We start from the raw sequence: 25,752 nt of genomic DNA on the forward strand, positions 1-25,752 counted from the left end.
GAATATGAACAAGCAAGCAAAAAGTTTTCCTTGTCCCGATCCCCACCATTCCTTTGAATCGAGCGGCCCTCCTATTCTCTTTCTTGAAATTTCCAAAATTGAAGAAGTGGAACATTCCTAGGAATCAGAGCCTGTTGAGTGGTGAACAGACCTTTGTCATAGCTTAACCAGTTGATGAATGAGCACATAGATTATATCCCGCAAACATTTCCTGAATAAATATTGAATCATCACTCTCAGGAAAATATCTAAATATTACCTGCCAAACCCATTTTATCAACTCTGGCAGATGCAATATAGTTTCCAGACAAAGAATTCTAAGCAATGATATGAAGCAGGTTCTCTCAGTTAAGTGTCTGGGGCCCCATTCAGCAGCTAATTTATCCTGGAAAGCTCATCCGAATACAATCTATTTAAAATAAAGTCTGTTTGGGAGTATTTATAAAGTTCTTCGTGTTGGGCATTTGGTTCTCCTGATATCACTTATATGCAGAATCTAAAAAAAGTGATACAAATGAACTTATTTACAGCACAGACACAGACTCACAGACATAGAAAACAAACTAATGGTTACCAAAGGGGAAAGAGCCGGGGGAGGGATAAATTGGGAGTTTGGGATTAACAGATACATACTACTATATATAAAATATTGATAGATAAACAGTGAGGACCTACAATGTAGCACAAGTCTTGTAATGTCTTGTAATAACCTATAATAGAAAAGAATCTGAAAAAGAATATATATGTATAACTGAATCGCTTTATTGTACACCTGAAACTAACACAACTTTGTAAATCAACTGCACTTCAATTAAAAAAAAAAAAAACCTCGCCATTAAAGTTCATCAGTGATCCTTTATGGACCAGAATCCTCCGTGCCTATCAAGTACGTGTTCAAGCATTTGGTTACTTTTCTGAGAAAAGTGTTGGCCCAACGTCATAGGTCCCCTCATAGCACAGCCCCATAATGAGGCAACTGTGGGTCAGGCTCCCTAACTTTCAGCCAAATATCACATCCTTCTTTACATGCTTGGTATCTAGTGTGATATGAAGTTTTCTAGTTCAATAATAGAGAACCTCTGGCCTTCAGGTATCTTCTAGAGAACTCAATTTTGTTTTCAATATATCTCGTGTCAGTTGAGAAAATGGATATTCACAAGCCTGGGCCTAGGGTTCTGTTCACCAGTCACTCCTCAAGATCCTCTAAGTTTAACCTAGGTTAAGCCAGACCACCCGAAAATGATATATCTACACTACATCAATCTTCTTCCCCACCCTGGAAAGCTGTTTTCATAGAATGAGTTAATGATCTCTCTTCTGAAAGAGTCACATCGGTTTGTTTTGTAAAGCTCTTACTCAAAACATTTAGCTCAATATCCTTTTTTTAGGGAACAAATTCTTCTAGGAATTTCTGGTCAAGGAAAAATTGGTCTTTCTTCCTGAAATGCTATAACTATTTCTACTGAACAATTCATACAACCCTAGTTTCCTTGCTGCCAGGACAGTCAGAAGCAAATTCTGAGCTCAATTTTTTGTCAGGTATAAAATCACACACATATATATATAATTTTTGTATTCCTTATATTTTTAATCAACCGGTTTTTGTCTTTTAATCTGTGTTTAAAATTTGGGGTCATGGGGCTTCCCTGGTGGTGCAGTGGTTGAGAGTCTGACTGCCAATGCAGGGGACATGGGTTCAAGCCCTGGTCTGGGAAGATCCCACATGCCGCGGAGCAACTGGGCCCGTGAGCCACAATTACTGAGCCTGCGCGTCTGGAGCCTGTGCTCTGCAACAAGAGAGGCCGCGATAGTGAGAGGCCCGCGCACCGCGATGAAGAGTGGCCCCCGCTTGCCGCAACTAGAGAAAGCCCTCGCACAGAAACGAAGACCCAACACAGCCATAAATAAATAAATAAATAAAATTTTAAAAATTAAAAAAAAAAAAAGTTGGGGTCAACCGTATCTGTGCTTTTGTTGTGAGTTATTTGAATGTAATGTCCTGCACGGTATTTATTGTTAATTTGTGTGCCAGTCCTGCGGCATGGGGTGGAAGAACGGTACAATGCTTTTCCTTTCTGGGCTTCAGCAAGGATATTTTAAGTGGGAAGTTTGAAGAAGAAGAAAAACACTGTTCTTATCCTTCAAGATTTTATAGTCTGATTGGGGTCATGAAACTTTCATACATGAAACAATGAAATCAAGAGCATATGATTAAGTGCCAGAGCACAGAAAGAAAGACACAAGAACTAAGGGAACTAAGAGAAGAGAAGATGCTGGAAGGATCACAGAAGGCTTCATGGAGGACAGGCAGGGGCTTACTTTCGATTTGAAGAAAGAAAATGACTATAGTTGGCGGAGAAGATAAAAGAGGGAAGATGAAACACAGACAAGAATAATCATTAAGACAACAAGGTCCTATTGTATAGCACGGGTAACTATATTCAATATCCTGTGATAAACCATAATGGAAAAGAATATTAAAAAGAATATAAATATGTATAATGAATCACCTTGCTGTACAGCAGAAATTACCACAACGTTGTAAATCAACTATACTTCAATTTAAAAACAAGAATAATCATTAAGAACTATAACCCTTTGAATAAAATAAGAATTTATAAATCCTTGTTGATATAAATAAATAAATAAGTAGGGAGAGTGGAAAGCTCTTCCTTCTAGCAGACTAACAATAAGTATGAAAGGAATGATGCAGTTAGAAAAATCATCCATGGATGCTAAAGTTAGTGATGTTCTCTCTCTCTTTAATAATCCTTCCCAAAAAAAAAAAAAAAAAAAAAAAATAATCCTTCCCGCTCTGTCATGAGCCTCTACAGCCTCAAAAAGCCCAATGACTGACCTCAAGCCTTCCCATATCCCAGTGCTTCTATGCACTCGCATCCAATAAAAACATTTGAGCATACTCACTAAAATATGTGTATTTCTTTATTCCCACATGACATATAAATATGTATTACTATATTAGCAGAGATCATAAAACACACAAAAACAACTGGAAATGAATTAAATATTGTAAATAATTCTTGCTTTATTGATTGTGCAGAAAGGTTTTTGAATTTTAAAAATTTATTGTGTAGAAAAGCTTTTGAATATTAAGCTTATTAATATTTTAGCAAGGGCTATGTAATATTTTATATTACTAAAATATATATGTTGGATTAATGTTGGTAAAACAGCGATTTGAAGGTCTAATTTCTTGGTGTGTTTTCTTTTGCGATGGTTTGAATGGCTGTGATAGCTGAAGAAGCTATCTGTCAATGATACAAAGATGTAAGTGGGAGAAGTGCCCCCTCTTGGCTGTACACTCTGTATCTTGATGCCACTTCTTCCATTCCCATCACCGCCTACCAAAAGGTTTTTACTGAAATTTGACTATTAATGTTTCACGTTCTCTTGTCCATCAGGTGTTGTAAGTTAATTGGGAGGTATTGCATTTTACATTTTAAAAAATGGGTACAAACCCACTGAAACTCCTCATTTGGGAAAATGTTAAATGGGTTTAAACTTAACTTTAAATTTATCTCTTGCATGTACGAGAGTTTTTTCTAGGTGGTACATATCATTTTGGCCAGAAAAATCTAATAATGATACCAACATTTCCAAACACTCCTTCTCAAAATGCTTTCTTTCCAACAGGACTATTTTCCAAAAATTATTTTTCACTTATTGTGAGCATCACCTTGACTTTGAAGGAATAAACTGCATCTATTGTTTTGTATGTATCTACTACATAGAATGACCGGCAGCCACTTCCATCGCTACAAAGATCACCAAAGTGGGGACACTTGTCTTTTTGTTAAAGAAAAACTTTAAGTTTTACAACTCTTTTGATTATTGTTATGGGATAACCAACAAACCCCTGTGTAGTACAACACTCTCAAGGTCATTCCCTCTCCCTTTCATCACAAATAATATTATTTAAAGCCTTGTTTCTATAAAATCGATCATAACATTGATATCCTATAGCATGTGATCTGCAATACGTCATGACAGACTGAAGACAAAAGAAAGAATGAGGACACTCCCATTGTACAGCACCAACCTCTCCCTTAGGCAGCATTGGTATCATACACAACATGTCACCCACATCAAAGGTGAGGGCTATTTATAAAGATTAGTAAAGCTTAATGTCTTTCTTATATTTTTAGATAAAAATAAATAGAAAGGTCTAACATTGTCTTCCTACACCCCAAATGGATAATCTTGCATCTTTAGTCCTCAGCCCTCCAAAACATCCACTTTGGCACCATTCTCAGGGGCAGCCTCTCCTGGGGACCCCATATGCCAAAACTGCTTCTTGCTCCATTCTCTCCCCTTTCCTTCCATCCTGCAAGAAATGTTCTATATTAGCAGTAGTATTGGGTGCTGACAAAACAGTCTCGTTAAAATCCAGCAAAACTTCAAGACTATTGGATTTGTGATTCCATTTTAATATGCACATTGCAAGCTGTGCCCTCCTCCCCAGCGCATCTGATTCCTGCATGTTCCAGAAATGTTTAACCTTGAGCACATGTTATTCTTCAGTGAGACTGCCTTTATTTTTGTAGTCTGCCCCTTCAGCTGGCCCCCCAAAACGTCCACATTCTCATATCTGCTCCAAAATTTCTCTGTGTTAAAAAATGAATGGATAAAGAAAATGTGGCGTATATATATATATAATGGAATATTACTCAGCCATAAAAAAGAAGGAAATTCTGTCATTTGCAACAACATGGATGGAACTTGACAGCATTATGCTAAATAAAACAAGACAAAGAACTATAAATACCAAATACCATATGATCTCATTTACATGCAGAATCTAAAAACAAACAAACAAACAAAACAATGGAACTCAGAGATACAGAGGACAGATTCATGGTTGCTAGAGGCAGGGGTGGTGAGGGGGGTGAAATGGGTGGAGGGGGTCGAAAGGCACAAACTTCCAGTTATAAGATAAAGAAGTCCTGGGGATGGAACGTATGCCATGGTGACTACAGTTAACAATACTGTATTGTATATTTGAAAGTCGCTAAGAGAGTACATCTTAAAAGTTCTCATCACAAGAAAAAAATTTTGTAACTACGTGTGGTAATGGATGTTAACCAGACTTATTGTGATCATTACAATAATATATACAAATATCAAATCATTATGTTCTACACCTGAAACTATTATGTCAATTATACCTCAAAAAAATTCTAATCTGTGGCATTTCTTCAGGATGGTCTTTGGTGGGAGACCCCCTTGTTTGCAAGAAATCCTCTAATCAGCTTCCTAGGGCAATCCAGTTTTCTTTTCCTTTATTTGTAGGGGCCCAAATAACCTGGCTTCTGATGCCTGAGTCCATCTTGAGCTCACACTGCATGAATCTCATTTTGTGAACCAGAGCCTACTACTTTGTTCACAAAGCAGAAAAATGCCTTTTCCACTCATTCTGGTATCTCTCTGCTTAAGGGGAAATTATTTTGCACAGTTGACTTGTAAGAAGAAGCCATCATCTTAAAAACTTTGCCCACTTTTCTTAAAAGATCTTAGGCTAAGGATATGTTGCTTTATTGTTATTATTATTATTCATGGGATGTTTAAGAAGTAATATTCAGGGATTCTAGTTATCCTAGTTATTCTAGTAACTAAAATGCAGGTTACATCAAGTCAATCCACTCTAAATGAACAAAAAAGTTATTAAAATATTAAAGTGTACACCCTCCTTAACAATCCGGAAGTGTTAAAAGGGTGTAAGCCCTCCCTCTCAGGATATTCCCACTTGCCAAAATTTCCCTCTGCTCACATGCTCTTACCTGGACAGCCTCATGGCCCCCTTGCTCCCTCACTTCTGCCCAGTCTCTGCTCAAGTGTCACCTTTTCGAAGTAGCCTCCAGGCTCCTCCACCCCCATCAGTCTTCATCCCTTTACCCCGCTCGACTCTGCTGGCGCTGATTACTCTAGAGCATCATTTGCGTTTTTTCCATCTGCCCCACCAGAATGTGACTCCATGAGGGCAGGGGCTTTGTTTTGCGCACCGCTGTGCCCTCACCTCCTAGAACAGTGCTGGCCTGACACAACATACGCTCTTCATAAATATTTGTTGAAAGACTGACCGAATGTCCACTACAAAGAAGTCATAAGAGAGCTGTGGGAGAAATGCAGGCTTTCTGTTCCATGATAAAAGGAAATCTGCATAGAAAGTCTAGTTCAGGGAAGGGAGAAGAGCCAGAAGGGTCAGTGGCTTCCTGGACCCCTCTCTCCAGGTAGCAGGAAGCAAGCTGATGGAGAACTGGTGACACAAGAGACAAATGTGCCTATGGAGACTCAGAAAAGACACTCAGGGAGGACCAGGTAGCTGGGCCTCCCTCCCAGACTGAGGGGTGAGGGGGCTGGCAGGAGAAGAAAGAAGGAAGAGGAGTAGGGCTTGATGCTGCTTTTCTAGAAGTCTCCATCCAATTGGTGGGTGTGGTCTGACTATGTGACCACAGGAACTCTGGGGCGAACCGGGCTTAAGTCTGGGCATCAATCTCCCCGAAACTCAAGCTGGAGGCAGGAGATCCAACTCTATCCCTTACCGTGAGCAGGTTCTGGGTGTCAGAAGGCCCCTAAAAGCAGGGTTCCCTCTTGTCTCAGTAGGGGAAAGCTAATGATGGAAAGGGGTGTTGAGCAGAAGCTAACACTACCCAACTTTTTTTTAAATTGAAGTATAGTTGATTTACAATGTTATGTTAGCTTCTGGTATACAGCAAAATGATTCTGTTATACATATATATATTCTTTTTCATATTCTTTTCCATTATGGTTTATTACAGGATACTGAATATAGTTCCCTGTGCTATACAGTAGGACCCTGTTGTTTATCTCAACTCTTCCTCCAAACAAAAATGGCACCTGCAGTCATAAAATCTTCCTCTCCCATCTTAGCTGACTTCAGAAATAATTGGTTTGGCAGTATGAAAGCAGTGTCAATCACCTCATTTACCTGAGCAGCTTTCAATGTAAGCCCAATTATTATACAGCACTGGAACAATTATGCATACCATTAAATAGGCGAGATTGACTGGGTCGTGTGTTCCATTTAACACAACATGAAAGCTGTGTTGTATGTTCTCAGCCCTCATAGTTAAGCCATCATGAAGCCAAGCTGTTGTCTCACAGCACTAGCTTAAAATCATAAATCAATAAACATAAAAGGATCACTAAAGCCAGGTGAGGGGACGTAGGTAAAGGTCTCAGGCCTGTATTCAGGATCACCGAGCCACTATCCTTCGGTACAAAAGCTAACATTTACTAACCACTTATCATAATAACTTTACACATATTAATTCAATCTTCATCACAACCCTATTAGGTAGGTACTATTAATATTCCCATTTTACACATTGGGAACTAGAAACTTAAGTAAGTTGCCAGAAGTCACATAAGTAGAAAATGACAGAGTCAGGATTTGAATCCAGAGTCATATGTTCAAGATTATCTTCTCATGATTTTCAACATCATAAATGTTGATCACCCCCTTAAAGTATACCAACTAAACTGCAATTGCACCTTCCAACGTTATGGAAAGGGAACTCACTCTAAAGAGCTCTCAGTGGGGAGCTGTGAATGGGAAAAAAAATCAATTGCACAAGTGACAATTCAGTGCATATGACAGTGTTGAGATGGTTTTCTTACTGCGTGCCAGGTAGATCCAGCAGTGAGCTCCGATTTCTCCAGGAGGACCACATCTTTCATGCCTGCTTTGGCCAAGTGATAAGCCAGACTCACACCAACACAGCCACCTCCAATTATCACTGTTTCTGCTCTGTCTTTCCATCTTGTTTCTGCACGTAAGGGTGGGTTTTCTTCTCTGGAAGACATTTTTTTAAATAGTAGCTTTACTAGGCTATAATAGTTATAGTTTTTTTGGTTTTTTTTCTGACTAGTGTGATTCTCCTTACTTATTCTTCCAGTACTTAACATCTAGTGCCTGTGAGAGTTACACGTGCTGACAATCATTTGGGAGCCTCAACCTGACTTAGGCAACCTGGTTGGGGGAGGGAGGAGGAGGCATTTGAACCCCATTCCCCTAATTCTGACCCATTGTAGATACTTAATAGAGCTAAAGAATTGAACAGATGACTTCTTTTTCTCCAAGAAATCTAGAGAATAATTTTTCTCAGTCTACTTTAAAAACACACTGATAAACATTTTATTCCATAAAAAAAAAACCCATAATCATCATGAAGTCCATTATCTATAAATCTTGGATCACCTCCTCCCTCCAGTGTTTTCCAGGCTGAAGAGAGCCAGATGGAGTACAATGCTCTTCCTCGCTCAACGTCCTCTCACCATGTACCTGCTTCTCTAATTATAAAGATTGCTCAGTGGCTTGATATATTGATTTGCATGTCTGTCTTCCTAGCTAGATCATGAGCTTCTCCAAGACGCATTGTAAAAAGCAAGGTATAAGTCAGTCAAAGAAGACCATATATACACCTGCGTTTGCCTCCCCATAGACCATCTCTGGATAGATACAGAAGACACTGCTAACAGTTGACTGGGGAAGGGAATGGGGGTAGGAGAGTCTTTGCACCAGGAACCCTTTGATATTCTCATTTTGAACGGTTGTGCATGGAAAAGAACACACATAATTCGAGAAGAAAGCCGAATGCCCACTTCTCGGGGTCGGAAGCACCCCTAACCCGAAGACCGCCTCAGCCCTGCGCTCGCACCCCGCAGCTGCCCAGCCGCGGGCCTCCGCGCAGACCCGGCCCCACTCACCCTTCGCGGCCGCAGACGGAGCGTAGGCGGCCGAGCGAGCCCCGCAGCGGGAAGCCCCGCAGCCGCAGCGCGCCCGAGCGGAACATGGCGAGGTCGAGGCCATAGGGCGAGGGCGCGGGCACCTACTCCCAAGCCAGCAGACAGCCGGGGCGGCGGGGCCGGAGGGAGGCGCTGGGACCCTCCCCCCGGCGAGGGGCGGGCTTCTGGCTCCGTGCGCTGCCCGCCACTCAGCGCCCGCCACAGCCGCCGCGCCATGGCTCTGGCCGGAAGCCCCCGAGCCAAGAAGGTGAGTTTCGGGGAACCCGGGAGGTACTCAGCCCTCCTGGCCGCGGAGCTTCACCTCAGCCCCTAATCAAGCTCTGCGGTCTGGGCGGGGCACCTGGACGGCTCTGAGCCTCGGTGTACCCGCTCGCGAATCGCCTGGACGACGGTACTGCCTAGGTGTCAGGATGAGATAACAATATTGGGTAGCATTTATGGCGCCTTGACTCGCTGCCCTGCACTGCGCGAGCGCTTCATGCAAATTATCTCCTCTTCACGTTTATTCCCATTTTACAGGTGAGGAAACTGAGGCTCAGAGTCCGTCAGCTAGCTCAGGGTCACCGATCTAGTCCAGGTGGAGCAGGGGTTTGAAGTCTAGCCTTCGGACTCAGGCCGCGCTCACATTTTCTGCCCTCCGCCCGCCCGCACCTACAGCTCTTCGACTCAATGGCCCCAGTGCTCGTGCCCCTCGTGTGTTTGGGAAGGGCCGTTGCCTGGTCTCCCAAGCCTCGGACTGGCCTGAAACCGGTCCCGGGCATGGACACCCCTAGACCCGCGGCGGGGATGGAGGGTGGGGTGCGCGGAGCCGGGGGTGGGGTCTCCGCCTCATCTCACGCCGCAGTCTGGGTCTCCCGGCTCCCCTTTCCCGATCTGCTCGCCAGCTGTCGCCCTGTCCCCCCATTTTTACGCTGGATGTGTGTGTGGTGGGGAGAAGGGGTGACAAAACAAAATTAGGAAAAGGGCATGAACTTGGACGCGGGACATCTCCAAACTCCTCGAGGCAACCCACCTGTGTTCCCTAATTCAGAAGAGAGGGTGGGGAAGGAAGGGGGGATGTGCACCACCGTTTTATTTATACTAAAAAGATAGGAACAACCAACATGCCCTGCAATAGTGGGCTCCGTAAATAAAGTGCATCCACTTAATAAGTTATTAGGCAGCCAATTAAAAAGCTAAGTATGGGAACAGGCAAAGTGCTTTGCAATGTTAAGTTACAAAAGGAGATATATCACAGACTGATCCCAACTACATAAAAATATTTATACACACACTGTAAGGAAGGACACAATAATGGTAGTAGTTACATAAGATGTGGAACATAGGTTTAAAAAACTTAACAAGAAAAACATATTTTGGTTATGTTTTTCTGATTATAAAGGTAAAATATGGGCATTGAAGCAAATGAGCATGATAAAAAGAAAAAGAAGCAAAGAACATTGTGCTGACTTCTTTCTCTGAACTTTCTCTAATACTGTGTTCACTTTTACAGTTCATTTTTTTTAAAGGTTTTTAAAAAATATGCTGTCCCTGTTCTATTTTTCCTGGCCTCTGCTCTTTGCAACACCAAGATTATCAATGAGAATCCATGTTAATGTGTACCTGGGAGTTAAAATGTTAGTGGGGCAGAGCTAACCTCACCTCTCTGCTCAGCTAAGAGGTGCATTTTAAGAATTCATTTAACTGCTACAAAGGACACCTCCAACTGCTTCTTTAATCCAAAAGAGCAGTCCTGGTGGCAATTTCAGGCAGATGGACCTCTGGCAGCTTCCTGCCCTAGGGTGAAGTTGGTCTACTCCTCTGTGTATGAATAGAGGTCCCCTGAAGCCAGATCTTAAATCCAAGAGGTCTAGATACTGTTATCTGCAAAAAGAGGGCATAAATGCCTCTCAGAGATCACCATCAGATCCAAGGCAGAGTCACTGCCACACTGAAGGGGAAGATGGAATGAAAATATAAATATACTGCAAATAATTTACAGTGTTCTTTATTTTACACAGTCCTGTCATTCTAGAGCTGGCTTTAGATCATACAAGTGTAGCAGTTAACTGAGGTGGTAAGTCTAGCAGTGAAGGAGGGGCTAAAAGATGCTCTGAATTCAAATATTGATAATTTAGTTATTTTGCTAATGGCTGTTTAGAAAACTGGCAAAATTTAAAATGTTGGACAAACATCCAGATAACAGATCAAAATGCCTTACCTTTACTTGGTATCATGAAGGCAACAGTCAAAATTTGCACTGTCATTTTCTTAAAATCCTAGCTAATTTTCTGTTAAAGAGTATCATCTTTTTCCTCCTTGTCAGGACCAAGCTTATAGCATATGTGAGGTATGTGCCATTTTCAGAACAGTCCTGTCCATCTGCTAACTCTTGGCATATTTTATTAAGGGCCTACTCTTTGTTAGGTGCTGTATGAGGTGATAGAGCCTCAAGCATCTTACAGCCAAACAGAGGTAACAGGAAAGTAACCAGATACTGCAGCACAGGTGATGGATGCAAGAATAGAGGGTATGGGGCTTCCCTGGTGGCGCAGTGGTTGAGAATCCGCCTGCCAATGCAGGGGACACGGGTTCGAGCCCTGGTCTGGGAAGATCCCACATGCCGCGGAGCAACTGGGCCCGTGAGCCACAACTACTGAGCCTGCGCGTCTGGAGCTTGTGCTCCACAACAAGAGAGGCCGCGACAGTGAGAGGCCCGCGCACTGCGATGAAGAGTGCCTCCCGCTCGCCACAACTAGAGAAAGCCCTCGCACAGAAACAAAGACCCAACACAGCCAATAAATAAATAATTAAATTAAAAAAAAGAATAGAGGGTATGAACTTAAGCAGGAGACAAAGGAGGATGTAATCACGAATAAGAGTAGGTCAGGCAAAGCTTTGCTCTGGCAGCAATGGAAGATAGTTTAGAGTGGGCTGGAGTGAATTGGAGACCATTCCAATAGCCCAGCGGCGGTGAGGATGGGGGGACATATGTGAGATGTGTTGAATAGATATGCTTGGTGTAACCCTATGACAGATTGGAGGTGGGAGGTAAGAGACTAACCTATAACACCCAAATTGTGTGTTAATGTTTTTCCCCTCTAGAATTGTTTGATGCGTAGTATTAAATCTGATGAAGTTAACCTGGTTAACTTCATTGAAATGTGTTAGATTTCCAAGATGCAATTTTAGAAAGATGACGATACCTCTGATTCTCTCTTCTATGTCCCTCTGCAACATTTATTTATTACACTGTGCTGTGATAATCTGTTGACCTAATGGCTTTCCCCAAGGTAGCCAGACTTGGAGCTTCTTGAGGGCAGGGACCATGTCTTATTCCAGCGTTTACCCCTCTTGCCTAGAACTGGACCTGGCATGTGGGAGGGTCTGAATGAAAGCTGAAAGTTGAAGTCATTTTCATATTTTGAAAGTCCAAAATGAAAAGAGCAAATTTCATTTTATGGAGGGAGTAGGGAGAGAGGTGAGAACCGTAGACTACATTAACATTTCTTCTACATTCAGCTAAAATTCATCTTTAGATATAAAGCATGGAAAAATAACCAGAGTCAGGAGCGCTCTCTGTCAAAATAGTGTTTATGGTTAACAGAGCTGGGCTCCACTCCACTTCCCTCCGCAGGAAAATGGAGATGTGGTGGAGATGGTGGCCTGGTGCTCAGCCTCAGGGCAACCGCTTCTAACGTACCTTCCTGGGCTGCAGATGTGACTGGTTAGAAGGGGCAGCGGGGGCCTTTCCTCCCCCATTCATGCACTGCTCTGTGTCCAGCTGTAGGCAGGGCTGAGAGGACCTGGCTGGTATTTTCAACAAAAGGCTGTATCTTCAACTAATGCAGTCTGTACAAGAGGGATAGGGATCCCCATGGGGGTGTTTGCAGTTTTTGTAAATCGCAGGGAAGTTCTCTCTGAAAAAATGACACTTGACCAAAGACCTGAAGAAAATCAGAGGGCGAGCCGTTCAGGTATCTGGGGAAGCACTTTGTAGACAATGGAAACCATAGCCTTGGATAACTGCTCTGGATGCAACCTTGTATTCAGATTATGGGTGGGCTGACTAGAAAGGTGGTAAATAGAGACTAGGTTAGCGATTTAGAAGGTCTGATGTCTGCTTTTTCACTTACTGAGCTCTATGATCTTGAGCAAGTCACTTAGCCTCTCTGAACCTCAGTTTCCTCATTTATAAAGTGGGAATAAAAACTATCTGCCTTGGGGCTTCCCTGGTGGCGCAGTGGTTGAGAATCCGCCTGCCAATGCAGGGGACACGGGTTCGAGCCCTGGTCTGGGAAGATCCCACATGCCGTGGAGCAACTAGGCCCGTGAGCCACAATTACTGAGCCTGCGCGTCTGGAGCCTGTGCTCCGCAACAAGAGAGGCCGCGATAGTGAGAGGCCCGCGCACCGCGATGAAGAGTGGCCCCCGCTTGCCGCAACTAGAGAAAGCCCACGCACAGAAACGAAGACCCAACACAGCCAAAAATAATAAATAAATAAGTAAAATTTAAAAAACAAACAAACAAAAAAAACTATCCACCTTGCCTAGCTCCCAAAGTTGTTAAGAGTGCCAAATGATAACATGTCTGTGAACATGCTGGAAAATGTAGGGTATAATTATAAAACGTTGTGTCCAATAGGATTATGTCCAGTGGTTCACACACAAAAGAGGTTTATTTTTCTCACCTAACGAGAGGTCACCTAACGGACAGTCACCGTCCACGGCCTCTGCAGCTACTCCAAGATGTCATGAAGACACCAGGCTGCGGTTATCAGCCTGCATGTGGCTTTCAGTGGCATGGCTGCAAGATGATGGCTATACCTCCAGGGCTTAAGTTGACATTCCAGACAGGACAGAGAAAAAGTGACAAGTGGGAAGGGAGTGGGCATCTGTATCAGGAAAGCAAAACTTTTCTGGAAATCTTCAGCAGACTTTCACTTATTTCCCATTGGCCACCGCTGTGTCACATGGCCACCCCACCCCCTCAGCAAAGGAGCCTGAGGATTTTTTTTTTTTTAAGCTGGGGACATTGTCTCCCCAAACAAAATATATTAGCAAAGAAGAGGAGAAAAAAATGCACATTAGGTGACTAGCAGTGTCTGCAACAAACATCTTGAAAAATCAAATAACCATTATGGAATCAGCACTTTAACTACAATTTGACTCAGATTAAATTGTATTTGAGAAAAAATAGTCACAGAACTTTGCACAAAACAAGTACCTGGATTGTCCAATAATAGAGTATTCTCAATCTTTCTGAAATACTATTAGGCACGGATGATTTCAACAGAACTGGAGCTGTGAGAGCATTGTACCACCTTTCCTAAAATTAGAAACTGCTTTGGGGAAAAAAAAAAAGAGGGGTCTTAGGTGATTTTTCTTTCTCTTCTTCAGGGCATTTTGGAACGTCTGGATAGCGGGGAGGTTGTGATCGGAGATGGCAGCTTTCTCATAACTCTGGAGAAGAGGGGCTACGTGAAGGCCGGGCTCTGGACTTCAGAAGCCGTAGTAGAACATCCAAATGCAGGTCGGTGCCAGCATCACCCCTGAGTGTTTCTCTGGGTGACATTTTGCTTAAATCTGACTGAGAGAAGATAAATAAAAGCGAGCATTTTCTTTTTTTAAAAAATAAATTTATTTTATTTATTTATTTATTTTTGTCTGCACTGGGTCTTCGTTGCTGCACGTGGGCTTTCTCTAGTTGCGGCGAGCAGGGGCTACTCTTTGTTGTGGTGTGCGGGCTTCTCATTGTGGTGGCTTCTCTTGTTGCAGAGCATGGGCTCTAGGCGCACGGGTTTCAGTAGTTGTGGCATGCGGGCTCAGTAGTTGTGGCTTGTGGGCTCAGTAGTTGTGGCTCATGGGCTTTGTTGCTCTGTGGCATGTGGGATCTTCCCAGACCAGGAATTGAACCCATGACCCCTGCATTAGCAGATGGAGTCTTAACCACTGCACCACCAGGGAAGTTCCGCGAGCATTTTCTAAGGACTGTTTCACTTGCCAAAACTGCCAAGATGTGGAGACAGTGGCAGTACACGAGCTGAAGAAAGGGCTTCTCTCTCCTTCCCTCCCTCCTCTACACACACACACAGACACACACACACAGACACACACAGACACACACACACACTTGCATCTTCATATTCAGGGGATGCTAAAATATACATACCAATATTTGTTCCATGAATATTTACCTTGTGTATATTCAAGAGTTTCCTTAACATAGTAAAACTGTTATTGCTTCAGATTCATCCTTCTGGCTAATTTGCATATGATATTAAAACAGTACATTTGGTAGGGACGATTAATGGTAACCACCAGCTTAACAGAATATAGACAATAGGCAGCCAGGTTCTGTCGGGCGGAGGGGAGGGACAAAGAAATAAATACAGTTATACCTCATCCTCCTGGCTGAAAAAAAAAGAGTTGGAGGTAGAAACTGTGATAGGATTGGTTAGTAACATCAAATTGGAACTTTATTTCTATGTTTGCTCTTTTTTGTATTTGCTGTTCTAAATGAAAGTGGGAACTAAAGCCAAGGAAGATGTGGGTGAAATGGGATACAAGCTGGGAATGGAACTTTTGATTCACTCTGATTTTATTCATATATACACAGTGTATCAGACAAACATGGGGTCATGTCTAGGTCCTTCTACTGACCAGCTGAGTGACCTTGGACAAGTCATTTGACCTCTGAGGATCAGTTTCTTCATCTGTCACATGGGGGCATGACATGGGCTGGTGGTGAGGACTTGTGAATTAACCCACATGAAATGCCCATATAAGTACCCAATGGCCATGATTACTGTTTCATCAGACACCCAGAGTTATACAGTAGGACAGAGTTTTGTCTTTCTGGTGTTAGCAGGAAGATTTCATCTGACCCAAGAAGAACTCATTCTTAATTTTAGAAAATCTTCTTTGCTCAACCAGGAAGAAAGTGTTGAAATAGCAAGGATAAAGACCGAGGTGGGGAGGAGATGAAGAGAGAGAGAGGAAGGAGTTTCTGATGGGCCAAGGAAAGCTCCTTGACTGCGTCTCCCCAGCTGCTTGCTATCGAATACACTTGGTGGGGGCGCCACCCATATGCATTCTGCCCACTGTGAGAATTCCCTCATCCTACTTTGAGGGCTCCCCAGTGCTGACTGTAAGTAGACGAGCTACATCCTTCATGACACCGGCAAATGAATAAACCCTCTCTAGACCAAGAGACCAAGGGACAGTTGGCCAACTGGGCCTTAGTGTCTGCATGGGACTGCACCAGGCCATGGGGCCCACTGGCAGGTCAACATGAGGCTACTCTAAACAGCCCCCATTTGGTATGGACTCTGCCTTGTCCCTAAATTCTGCTGACCTGAATCTGAATTTCTTTATAAGTACCAGGTTTGAAATTGTGTATGATTGAAAGAGATGTGAGTGGATGAGCTGCCGCCGAAAATGATAGCTTCTGTGATTTTTACTTTTTTAATTTCAATGGAAAAAACAACTCCTTTGTAGTTCGTCAGCTTCACATGGAATTCTTGAGAGCGGGATCAAATGTCATGCAGACTTTCACCTTTTCTGCCAGTGAGGACAAAATGGAAAGTCAGGTAAACGATAATGGGGCAGGTGGGAGCGGGGAGGGGCGGGGAGAGGGATCATCTATAATAAAAATAACCTCTTGATGGGAATCCATGGAATTGACCTGATGTGTTACTACACTTTATTACAAACTCCTCCACATAAAATATCTATCCAGTAATTAATCATGATGTAAACATATATGTACTAAATAAATAAGCATTTTCTGTCTCTTTATCTAGGGGAGGGGGTAGGACTGGGAGAAAATATGCCATTAGAAGGGCATGGCCATCCTTCTGTGATATGTTTTTGTAGGGAAAGAACACTTTATAGATGCTCTTGTTACCTTCTCATTTCACATTCTTCTTTTCTGACTTGTCCATGTGGAGACAGGGCGGCCCTAGGGAACACAGCACTGGCCTAGGAATGAAGAGAATTGGGTTTTATACCCAACTTTGCCACCTATTGGTTGTGTTGCCACCTATTGGTTGTGTGACTTTGTGTTAGACACTTAACGACATGGAGCACTGGTTTTCTCTGCCAAATGGATATAACTGATGCTTACATGCATAGGGTTGTTGAGAAAAGTGGGTGAGGATGTGGAAGTATTGTGAGATATCCTGCAAATATAAAGTATTAATACTGTAAACGTTAATGCCCATTTATTCATTCAACCAACCAACATTTATTGAGTCCCTGTTATAGTCCATTCTCTATGCTAGATACAAAGATGATACAAAGGCATAGACACTGTTCTGAAGTGGCTCACAGTCAAGTATGGGAGACAAACAAATGAGCATTTACTAAAATCCAGTACAATATGGAAATACAAGCTCACTGGGAGTAGAGGAGATGATACCCAACTCTGCTGGTCTTCTCGAATTGCAGTTTAAACCAGTGACTTGTGCTCATGCTACTTGCTCATTGCCCCCTTTGATATCTGTTATATCTCACCTTTAAAATGCCAGGCTCACCATGTGTACTCTTGCTGTCTAACCTCAGTGGGAAGCTGTAAACACCGCTGCCTGTGACCTTGCCAGAGAAGTAGCCAACAAAGGTGATGCTTTGGTAGCAGGGGGGATCTGCCAGACATCGTTGTACAAACACCACAAGGATGAAGCTAGAATTAAAAAACTTTTTCGGCTACAGCTAGAGGTTTTTGCCAGGAAAAATGTGGACTTCCTGATTGCAGAGGTAAGCCTAGCATTAAAGGGGCAGGGCTGGAAGGAGCTGTGGAGGGGGGGATAGAGGTTGTCGGGGAGTAAAGCCTAGAGGGTAGGCGGCTGCTCAGGCCTCACCATTAACACTCAGTGCCAAGTAGTAGTTTCCTTGCCCTCCTCCATCCCTGCCTTGCTCACTCCCATCTCTCTGCTTTCACTAAAGCTATAACATCTAAGCGATATTTTGAAGTTAGAATCAATAAGCATTGTCACTGACTGGATATGAAGGCCCGGAATATCCTCTTTCTCCCATCTCCCTATTTCCCATCATGATTGCTAGCATCTAGAGTCAAGGCCTCAACCCAGCTCTTCACCCCCAACAAGGACAATAGCCTCCCAACTGCTAGTTCCCCAATTGCTCTACCGAACTTGCTGAAAACCTTGCTACGTCAACCTTCCCAAGGCTTAGGGCTACCCAAGCCTGGCTAACCCACCTGGAAAAAATCATCTACAGAAATGAACACAAACTCTGCCCTATATGTTCTCCAGATGGATGAGAACACAAGTTTGTTTTTCAAGAACCTCTCTTTTGACTTTCTCTGCCATTCCTCACACACTGCTTCTGCAGAATCTAAGTCAAAAAGGAAGAAACAGGGAGATTTCTGCTAGCTTTTCTCCACTTACTTAAATTAAGTTCAGCTGTTCAATTGTGGCACTTATGGGATTTCCTGGGAAGCACCCCTGCAAATGGCCTGGGTTTACCAGACACGGTGTCCTGTCTACCACTGGCAAAGACACTCAGTGGCTACCCCTCCCTTCTCTGTGACTAGATGTTCTCATCTGGGGAAATAATCATATTTCCCTTCTTACTTTAGGAGCACTTTAGAATATCTAACTAGAAGCGAATATAAAAGTATTTTGAATTGTAAAGCATGATAAACAATTATTCTGCAGAGATCACCCAAGTTCCATAAAAAATGAGTCCAAAATTTATTAGCAAAACTTTTGTTCCTTCAAAAGTATGATTTTAAATACTCAGTTACTTTAAAACCTTTTTTTAGTGTGATATCTGAATGAAAACCTATATGTTATTGTTAAAGGAATTAAAATATTTACTCATAAAAGTATTCTTTAGTCAGTCTGGTAAAGACACATTTCTTAGCACATTTTATCACATATATTTGGTAATTTTTATAACTGTTTTTGCAACATTTGTGGTCTACCACTCAAAATCTGCTTTATATTTGGACAAATAGAAGAACATGAAATTTCTCTTAGTATTTTGAACATGCTGAAGAAGCTGTGTGGGCTGTGGAAGTCTTAAAAGAAGCCAGAAAACCCGTGGCAGCCACCATGTGCATAGGCCCAGAGGGAGACATGCATGGTGTAACACCTGGAGAATGTGCTGTGAAGCTGGTGAAGGCAGGTAATGTGGACCCATGATGTGATAAGCAGTTCAGTTATTGTTTATGAAATGTTTCTTAACATTGGGAGAGCAGTTCAGAAATAGAAACATTAATTGGAATTGATCTCTTTATCTGTAAAACTTAGGAGGTAGAGGGGGACAGCTAATTTCTAAGACACCTTCCAACTATTAAAAAAGAAAATAAAGATCTTTGTGTCTGTTTTTGTGCCAGTACCATACTGTTTTGATGACTGTAGCTTTGTGGTATAGTCTGAAGTCAGGGAGCATGATTCCTCCAGCTCTGTTCCTCTTTCTCAAGATTATTTTTGCTATTCAGGGTCTTTTGTGTTTCCATACAAATTTTAAAATTATTTGTTCTAGTTCTCTGAAAAATGCCATTGGTAATTTGGTAGGGATTGCACTGAATCTATAGATTGCCTTGGGTAGTATGGTCATTTAAAAATATTGATTCTTCCAATCCAAGAACACTGTATATCTTTCCATCTGTTTGTGTTGTCTTCAATTTCTTTCATCAGTGTCTTATAGGTCCTTTGCCTCCTTAGGTGGGTTTATTCCTAGGTATTTTATTCTTTTTGATGGAATGGTAAATGCGATTCTTTCCTTAATTTCTTTTTCTGATGTTTTGTTGTTAGTGTATAGAAATGAAGTCAGACAGAGAAAGACAAATATCATATCACTTATATGTGGAATCTAATAAAATGATACAAATGAACTTATTTACCAAACGGAAATAGACTCACAGACACAGAAAACAAACCTATGGTTCCCAAAGGGAAACAGGGAGGGGGGAGGGAAAAATTAGGAATTTGGGATTAACAGATACACACTCCTATACATAAAATAGATAAACAACAAGGACCTACTGTATAGCACAGGGAACTATATTCAATATCTTGTAATAACCTATAATGAAAAAGAATCTGAAAAAGTATATATGTATAACTGAATCACTTGACTGTACATCTGAAATTAACACAACATTGTAAATCAACTATACTTCAATTTAAAAAAATAAACAAGTAAATAAATTGTGAAACAAGTAAATAAATGTATTTCTTTGCATAGGGGCTTCAATCGTTGGTGTGAACTGCCGATTTGGGCCCTGGACCAGCCTGAAGACAATGAGACTCATGAAGGAAGGCCTATGGGCTGCAGGGCTGAAAGCACACTTGATGGTGCAGCCCCTGGGTTTCCACATGCCCGACTGTGGCAAAGGAGGGTTTGTGGATCTCCCCGAATATCCCTTCGGTAAGCTCAGGCACATATTAGAGACCTTGTGGTTTCTTGTTGTGACAAAACGGAAATGGCTATAATGAACAACTACAGTACAGACTTACGATACGAGACTGTATAAGACAAAGACATTCAGTGTTAATCAAAAATTAGCTATCTGAGGAATTCATACTCTAAAATTTATAGTTTCTTCATCGAAAAAAGAAAATACCCCTTGAGCATCGATTGTTTGAAAATAGAGATGGTAACAGAAGTGCCATAACTATTGTATTACAGCACTGGAGCCCAGAGTTGCAACCAGATGGGATATTCAAAAATATGCCAGAGAGGCCTACAACCTGGGGGTCAGGTACATAGGTGGGTGCTGTGGATTTGAGCCCTACCACATCAGGGCAATTGCAGAGGAGCTGGCCCCGGAAAGGGGATTTTTGCCTCCATCTTCTGACAAACATGGCAGCTGGGGAAGTGGTCTCAACACGCACACCAAACCCTGGATTAGAGCCAGGTAGGAATTTTTTAATTAACTTACTATTTTCCTCTAATCTCATTTTATTTATTGTTAGCATTATGCATGCACATGGTAATACAAATTCAAAAGTATAGAAGTATACAAAATGAAAGGTAAAAGCCGCCCATTTCTGACACCCATCCCATTCCAGGGGTAACCTGTTTGCCATTTATGTTTTGAAGTCTTATTTCTCTATTTCTTGTTTTATCAATTTTAAGTGGTAATTACCCTTTATGAAAGCTGAGGGATTTAAATCACATAATCTTCCCCCTTCCCCTGATCTCCTTTTCACAAATTTGACTTATTACATTTTTGCTTGTTCTGTTGGTGATCTTTACAAGTTTGAATTTCATATTTAACTACTTGTTTTTTAATCCATCAGTATGAGGTAGTATCTTTTGATTCCACTCTCTGTAAAATAAGAATTGCCTTCCTCCATTTCCCTCTACTTTTCCTCCCTCATCTACCTCTTGGTTTCTTTAAGGTATACAATTACTTTTACATCATCAAGGTTTATAACCAAACACAGTATAAGCAAACACAGTGGCAATTCAGTAATTAAGTGTTCAATTCCATGTGAAATCAAGACTTGGAACATGTTTCAAACTGAAAACCTCCTTTTTTCCAGCAGGAGATTTCAATATGCAGGAAACCAGGGAAGGCCAGTCTGATCTTTCTCTTTCTCTGTCTTATGCTTCCAACCCTCCTTTCCCGTATTGCTAATCATGGTTTCTGACCTCTTCAGATTCAAAGAGAGAGGAGAGCGGATGGAAAAGGGAGTAAACTTGTATTGCTTAATCGACACCCTATTAGGAAGACCACATTCTCTGGGCCTGGCACATCCTCATGAGTGTATTTACAGTTCTTCAGAGGCTGCCACTGGGAACTTTTGTCTGTATTTCTCATGCCACAGGCATTGCATTTTTCTCTGAAAAATTTTCTCTGCTTTGCCCTCAGATCCCCACTTTCTCAGCAGGTCACTATAGATACACACTATTTTGAGGAGTCTCATTTTCCTTCCTGGTGTTTCTCTTGAGCCTGATTTTAAATATGCCCAGGCTGGCTCCCTCTCTCCTATTAGGCTCAAAACTGGCTAGAAGACTTTTCATCCTTCCTTTAAGGAGACAAACTGAGAGTGTGGTCTGATCCCAATTTAACCACACTCTCTTCATTCACAAAGTAGCTGACGCATTGGTCTCTGTGATCTAGATTTTCCAGTGTAGAGTCAGTGAGTCATCTGACTGGCTCTTAGCCACCTACTTTGAAACTTCTGCAGAGTGTCTGTCTTGCTTTAATACCTGATATCTATCATATCTTGTGCCACCAATAAAATTTCCGATCTAATATCCTGGTACCCTGATCACTATTTTCTAAACATTATTCACTGCAGAACCAAGAGAAAGAGAGATAAACCTATTTTACAAAACCTGAGCCCCTTGTGAGAGAACGTTCCAAGCATCAAGGTCAAATTGACTCTCTCCTCTTAGATTTCATTCATAGTCCAAATTCAGGCCATACTTTAATTTACTTCATAGTTGGACTTTCTTTGTACAACGTTTGGTTTTATAGGAATTTCTAATTAACTTTCTTTTTTATTGTTGAAAGAAGAATAATAGACCTTCACCTTCTCTAAGGTCTTCCAATATCTAAATTATACTGTTTGTTACAATCAATCACTTTATTATTGAAGATATTTTTCTAGGGGCTCCTTGAATTACTGTTCTGTTTTGAATCATTCTCTCTCTCTCTGTCTCTCTCTCACCTGTCAATCTTTTCCATCTTTTAGAAACTAACCACAATTTCTGCTCTTCTCTAATCAGAGCTGTTATGTCTTTAATCCATTTTGTACTTCTTTATCCATTATCAGTAGAATTTAGAACAGTCTTCATTTTTTAAAATTTAGGGGCTTCCCTGGTGGCGCAGTGGGCTTCCCTGGTGGCGCAGTGGTTGGGAGTCTGCCTGCCAATGCAGGGGACACGGGTTCGAGCCCTGGTCTGGGAAGATCCCACATGCCGCGGAGCAAGTGGGCCCGTGAGCCACAATTACTGAGCTTGCGCGTCTGGAGTCTGTGCTCCGCAACAAGAGGGGCCGCGATAGTGAGAGGCCCGCGCACTGCGATGAAGAGTGGCCCCCACTTGCCACAGCTGGAGAAAGCCCTTGCACAGAAACGAAGACCCACCCAACACAGCCATAAATAAATAAATAAATACTTAAAAAAAAAAAATTTAGGACAACGTTCCTAACGTAAATTAATTTAGATTGTAGAAGTAGGCAAGAAATCATTTAGGCAAACATTTCTTCTGGGAGGTATGGATATTTATCCAGGAAGATTTTTTTTTATAGGTCTCATGCTTAGAAAAAAAAGTACTAAATAGAAATATAGGGACTTCCCTGGTAGCATGGTGGTTAAGAATCCACCTGCCAATGCAGGGGACACAGGTTCGATCCCTGGTCCGGGAAGATCCCACATGCTGCAGAGCAACTAAGCCTGTGCACCACAACTACTGAGCCCATGCGCTCTAGGGCCCGTGAGCCACAACTACTGAGCCTGCGCGCCTAGAGCCTGTGCTGCACAACAAGAGAAGCCACCGCAATGAGAAGCCGGCGCACTGCAAAGAAGTGTAGTCCCCGCTCACCGCAACTAGAGGAAGCCCGCACGCAAGGAAGACCCAACGCAGCCAAAAAATGTTAACTAATTAAATAAAATTACTTAAAAAAAAGAAATATAATTAAAAGGTGAGGAAAGCATACTTTGATGATGATTAAAATAGTTCAGATAAGTGAGAAATGGCTTATTTTAATAAACACTGTCTAGGGATCCTCAAAATTCATTAGCAATTTCAAATAAAACATTCTTCTATAGAATAAAGCCAGACATTCCTTGTACCCTAAACTCCCAAACATACTGATGTTCACAAAAAATTTGTGATTACCCAGAAACCTGTAGACACCCCAGATTTCTGACATTTTCATCATCCAAAAATATTGGTTTATTCATTGTTTCATAGGTAAAATGGAAAAAACTATAAAAATACATTTAACACAAAGGTCTGTGACCAGGAACCTTTGTGTTCTTTCTTTGTCTAAAAACAAGGCACAAATACTGACAAATTAATTTGTATTCTGTTTTTGGTTACTTTTTGAAGAATTATACTTTGTCTCATTACGTTTAAAACTGGTTTCATATACTTGTCATTATGTTAAAATATTGAGTAGAGCTAGAAGGACCCTGCTAGAAATTTCCGAATGAATATAATTCACAAAAACATGTAAAATTCAAACACGTTGTCTTTTTCTGAAAGGTGGTATGAAACCCAGTGATTGTTATTGAGGATAGAAATATAGAAAGACTCCTGGAATTAATGGATATGGGCATAGTTTTTCTGTCTGTTTATTGAAACTGAAATTCTACTTTAGCCTGATCATCCACCAAACTTATGAGTATTTAGCCAATATATATATATAAAGTATTGGACTTATAAAATAGACATGAATCTTTTAATTGATTAACTATTTATTTTTTAAAACACAGGGCTAGAAGGGAGTATTGGGAGAATCTGCTGCCGGCTTCAGGCAGACCTTTCTGTCCTTCACTGTCAAAGCCAGACGCCTGAGTAATGAAAGAAAACACTGAAATAGCAGAATGGAAAGAAATCCCCCTCAAGCCCCATCTGGAACCCTTCCTCGCCTCTATCCTCAGGGCACCCTGATGTCTCCAGCTGCTGAACAGCTAATGTGCTGTCAATTCAACATAGGATGCGTATTGCATTCCTGCTGTGCTTAAGCTCCGAGCAGGATGCTGGGGGAAATGCAAAGCTGATGAGAAAGGCTTCTCGTCCTCCAGGCACTTACTGTCCAGTAATGCTGCAGGACATGCTTTTGAAGGGAATCAAGAATAGTGAAACTTGTCTTTTAGGGTGAATTTGAGATGTTAAAATAACCAAGTCTGTGAGCAACAAACCCAGTGATTAATTCCGGAGACTAAACTAGGTACAGTAGGAGGATAGAGCAGCATTCTAAACTAAAATGAAAGTAATGAGTCTGCCTTTCTTAAATGATTTGTATAATGACTCCAAAGGCAATCCCAAAGGAAAAGATGCAAAAAATGTTTTAGGATATTTTGAAATAATCATATAACCTTCCAAAGTGATTACTTTCAGAGATGATTTTACTTAAAGGTGTTAGGTCCCAGAATTTTTTAAATGTGTCTATATAATCACAAATAGCTAGATTATAAACTACTAAGGACAAAGACAATGTGATATGCTTCTTATATTTTTCCTTAAAGTATTTATCATTGTGCCAGGCATACTAATAGATGCTCAATGAGATACTTATTGTTGATTGTTTAAAATAAATAAAAATAGATAAACAGTTTTGGAAGACCTTTTTAAAAGTCAGAGTTCAAATCTATCTTGGTCTAATATTTTCTTGACTTATGTTTGAGCTATTTGCTACATGCCAATTTCTCTCTATTTTTCAAAACAATGTATCAATTTGTAACAATAAAATTAAAAATAATTTACCGTTTATAAAAGTGTTTGAATACTTTAAATTTTACGGACATTCTTTGGAATAGTAATAACAACAAGCATTTATTACATATTATGTTCCAGGCTCTTGCTTCTCTCTCTCTCTCTCTCCTCTCTATCATACATATATATATGACAAAAGCCAACCTAGATTTATGAAACACACAGGTTTCATTTTGGGTTAGTAAGTGCAATGCTCAGAATAGAATGTTGATGAGATGGAAGTTGATAAAACTTCCAAGAGACAAACAGGTAACAAATAAAGTCCTTAAAAAATAGATTTCCTAGATTGAAAGAAAATTTATATACTAATTGGATCACATTTTATTATAGATAATAATAAAAACATATTGGGGAAAAGTATTTCAAACCATGTGGTTCTAACTCCAATTTAATAATTATGCCCCAAAATAAAGTCAGAAAATTATGCTCAGTCCTCCACTGTTATTGCCTTGGTCTGACAAGACTAGAAAATACATTTAGATAGTTAAAAATAATGGAAAAGTGAAAATTATATTTTATGTAGATGAAATGGTTATATAGCTAGAAATCTCAAGAAGATCA

At 41.2% G+C, this 25,752-nt stretch overlaps 2 protein-coding genes across 4 annotated transcripts in view; one reads left to right on the top strand and one right to left on the bottom strand.

The window, feature by feature from the left end:
* DMGDH (dimethylglycine dehydrogenase) overlaps window positions 1-8,911 on the bottom strand; it is a 67,698-nt gene extending 58,787 nt beyond the window's left edge. Inside the window, exons 1-2 of one of the 2 annotated variants that reach the window (XM_007175873.3) lie at window positions 8,749-8,911; window positions 7,660-7,834 (exon numbers count right to left, since the gene is read on the bottom strand). In XM_007175873.3, coding sequence (XP_007175935.1) covers window positions 7,660-7,834; window positions 8,749-8,834 — 261 coding nt within the window. In that variant the 5' untranslated portion in view covers window positions 8,835-8,911. The remainder of the gene's footprint in view (window positions 1-7,659; window positions 7,835-8,748) is intronic. The other variant, XM_007175872.3, reaches the window with a different exon arrangement.
* Window positions 8,912-8,931: 20 nt separating this feature from the next.
* BHMT2 (betaine--homocysteine S-methyltransferase 2) lies at window positions 8,932-25,182 on the top strand. 2 transcript variants are annotated; one of them, XM_007175874.3, is made up of 8 exons: window positions 8,932-9,034; window positions 14,167-14,299; window positions 16,267-16,358; window positions 17,332-17,523; window positions 18,768-18,915; window positions 19,981-20,163; window positions 20,425-20,653; window positions 24,189-25,182. In XM_007175874.3, exons 1-8 carry the CDS (start codon window positions 9,002-9,004, stop codon window positions 24,268-24,270), a joined length of 1,092 nt encoding a protein of 363 aa, XP_007175936.1. In that variant the 5' UTR covers window positions 8,932-9,001; the 3' UTR covers window positions 24,271-25,182. The 2 variants fall into 2 exon arrangements, with proteins under 2 accessions (XP_007175936.1, XP_007175937.1); XM_007175875.3 differs by lacking the exon at window positions 8,932-9,034 and adding an exon at window positions 9,087-9,178.
* Window positions 25,183-25,752: the final 570 nt, after the last annotated feature.

The sequence above is a fragment of the Balaenoptera acutorostrata genome, chromosome 2, assembly GCF_949987535.1.
Source record: "Balaenoptera acutorostrata chromosome 2, mBalAcu1.1, whole genome shotgun sequence".
NCBI lineage: Eukaryota > Metazoa > Chordata > Mammalia > Artiodactyla > Balaenopteridae > Balaenoptera > Balaenoptera acutorostrata.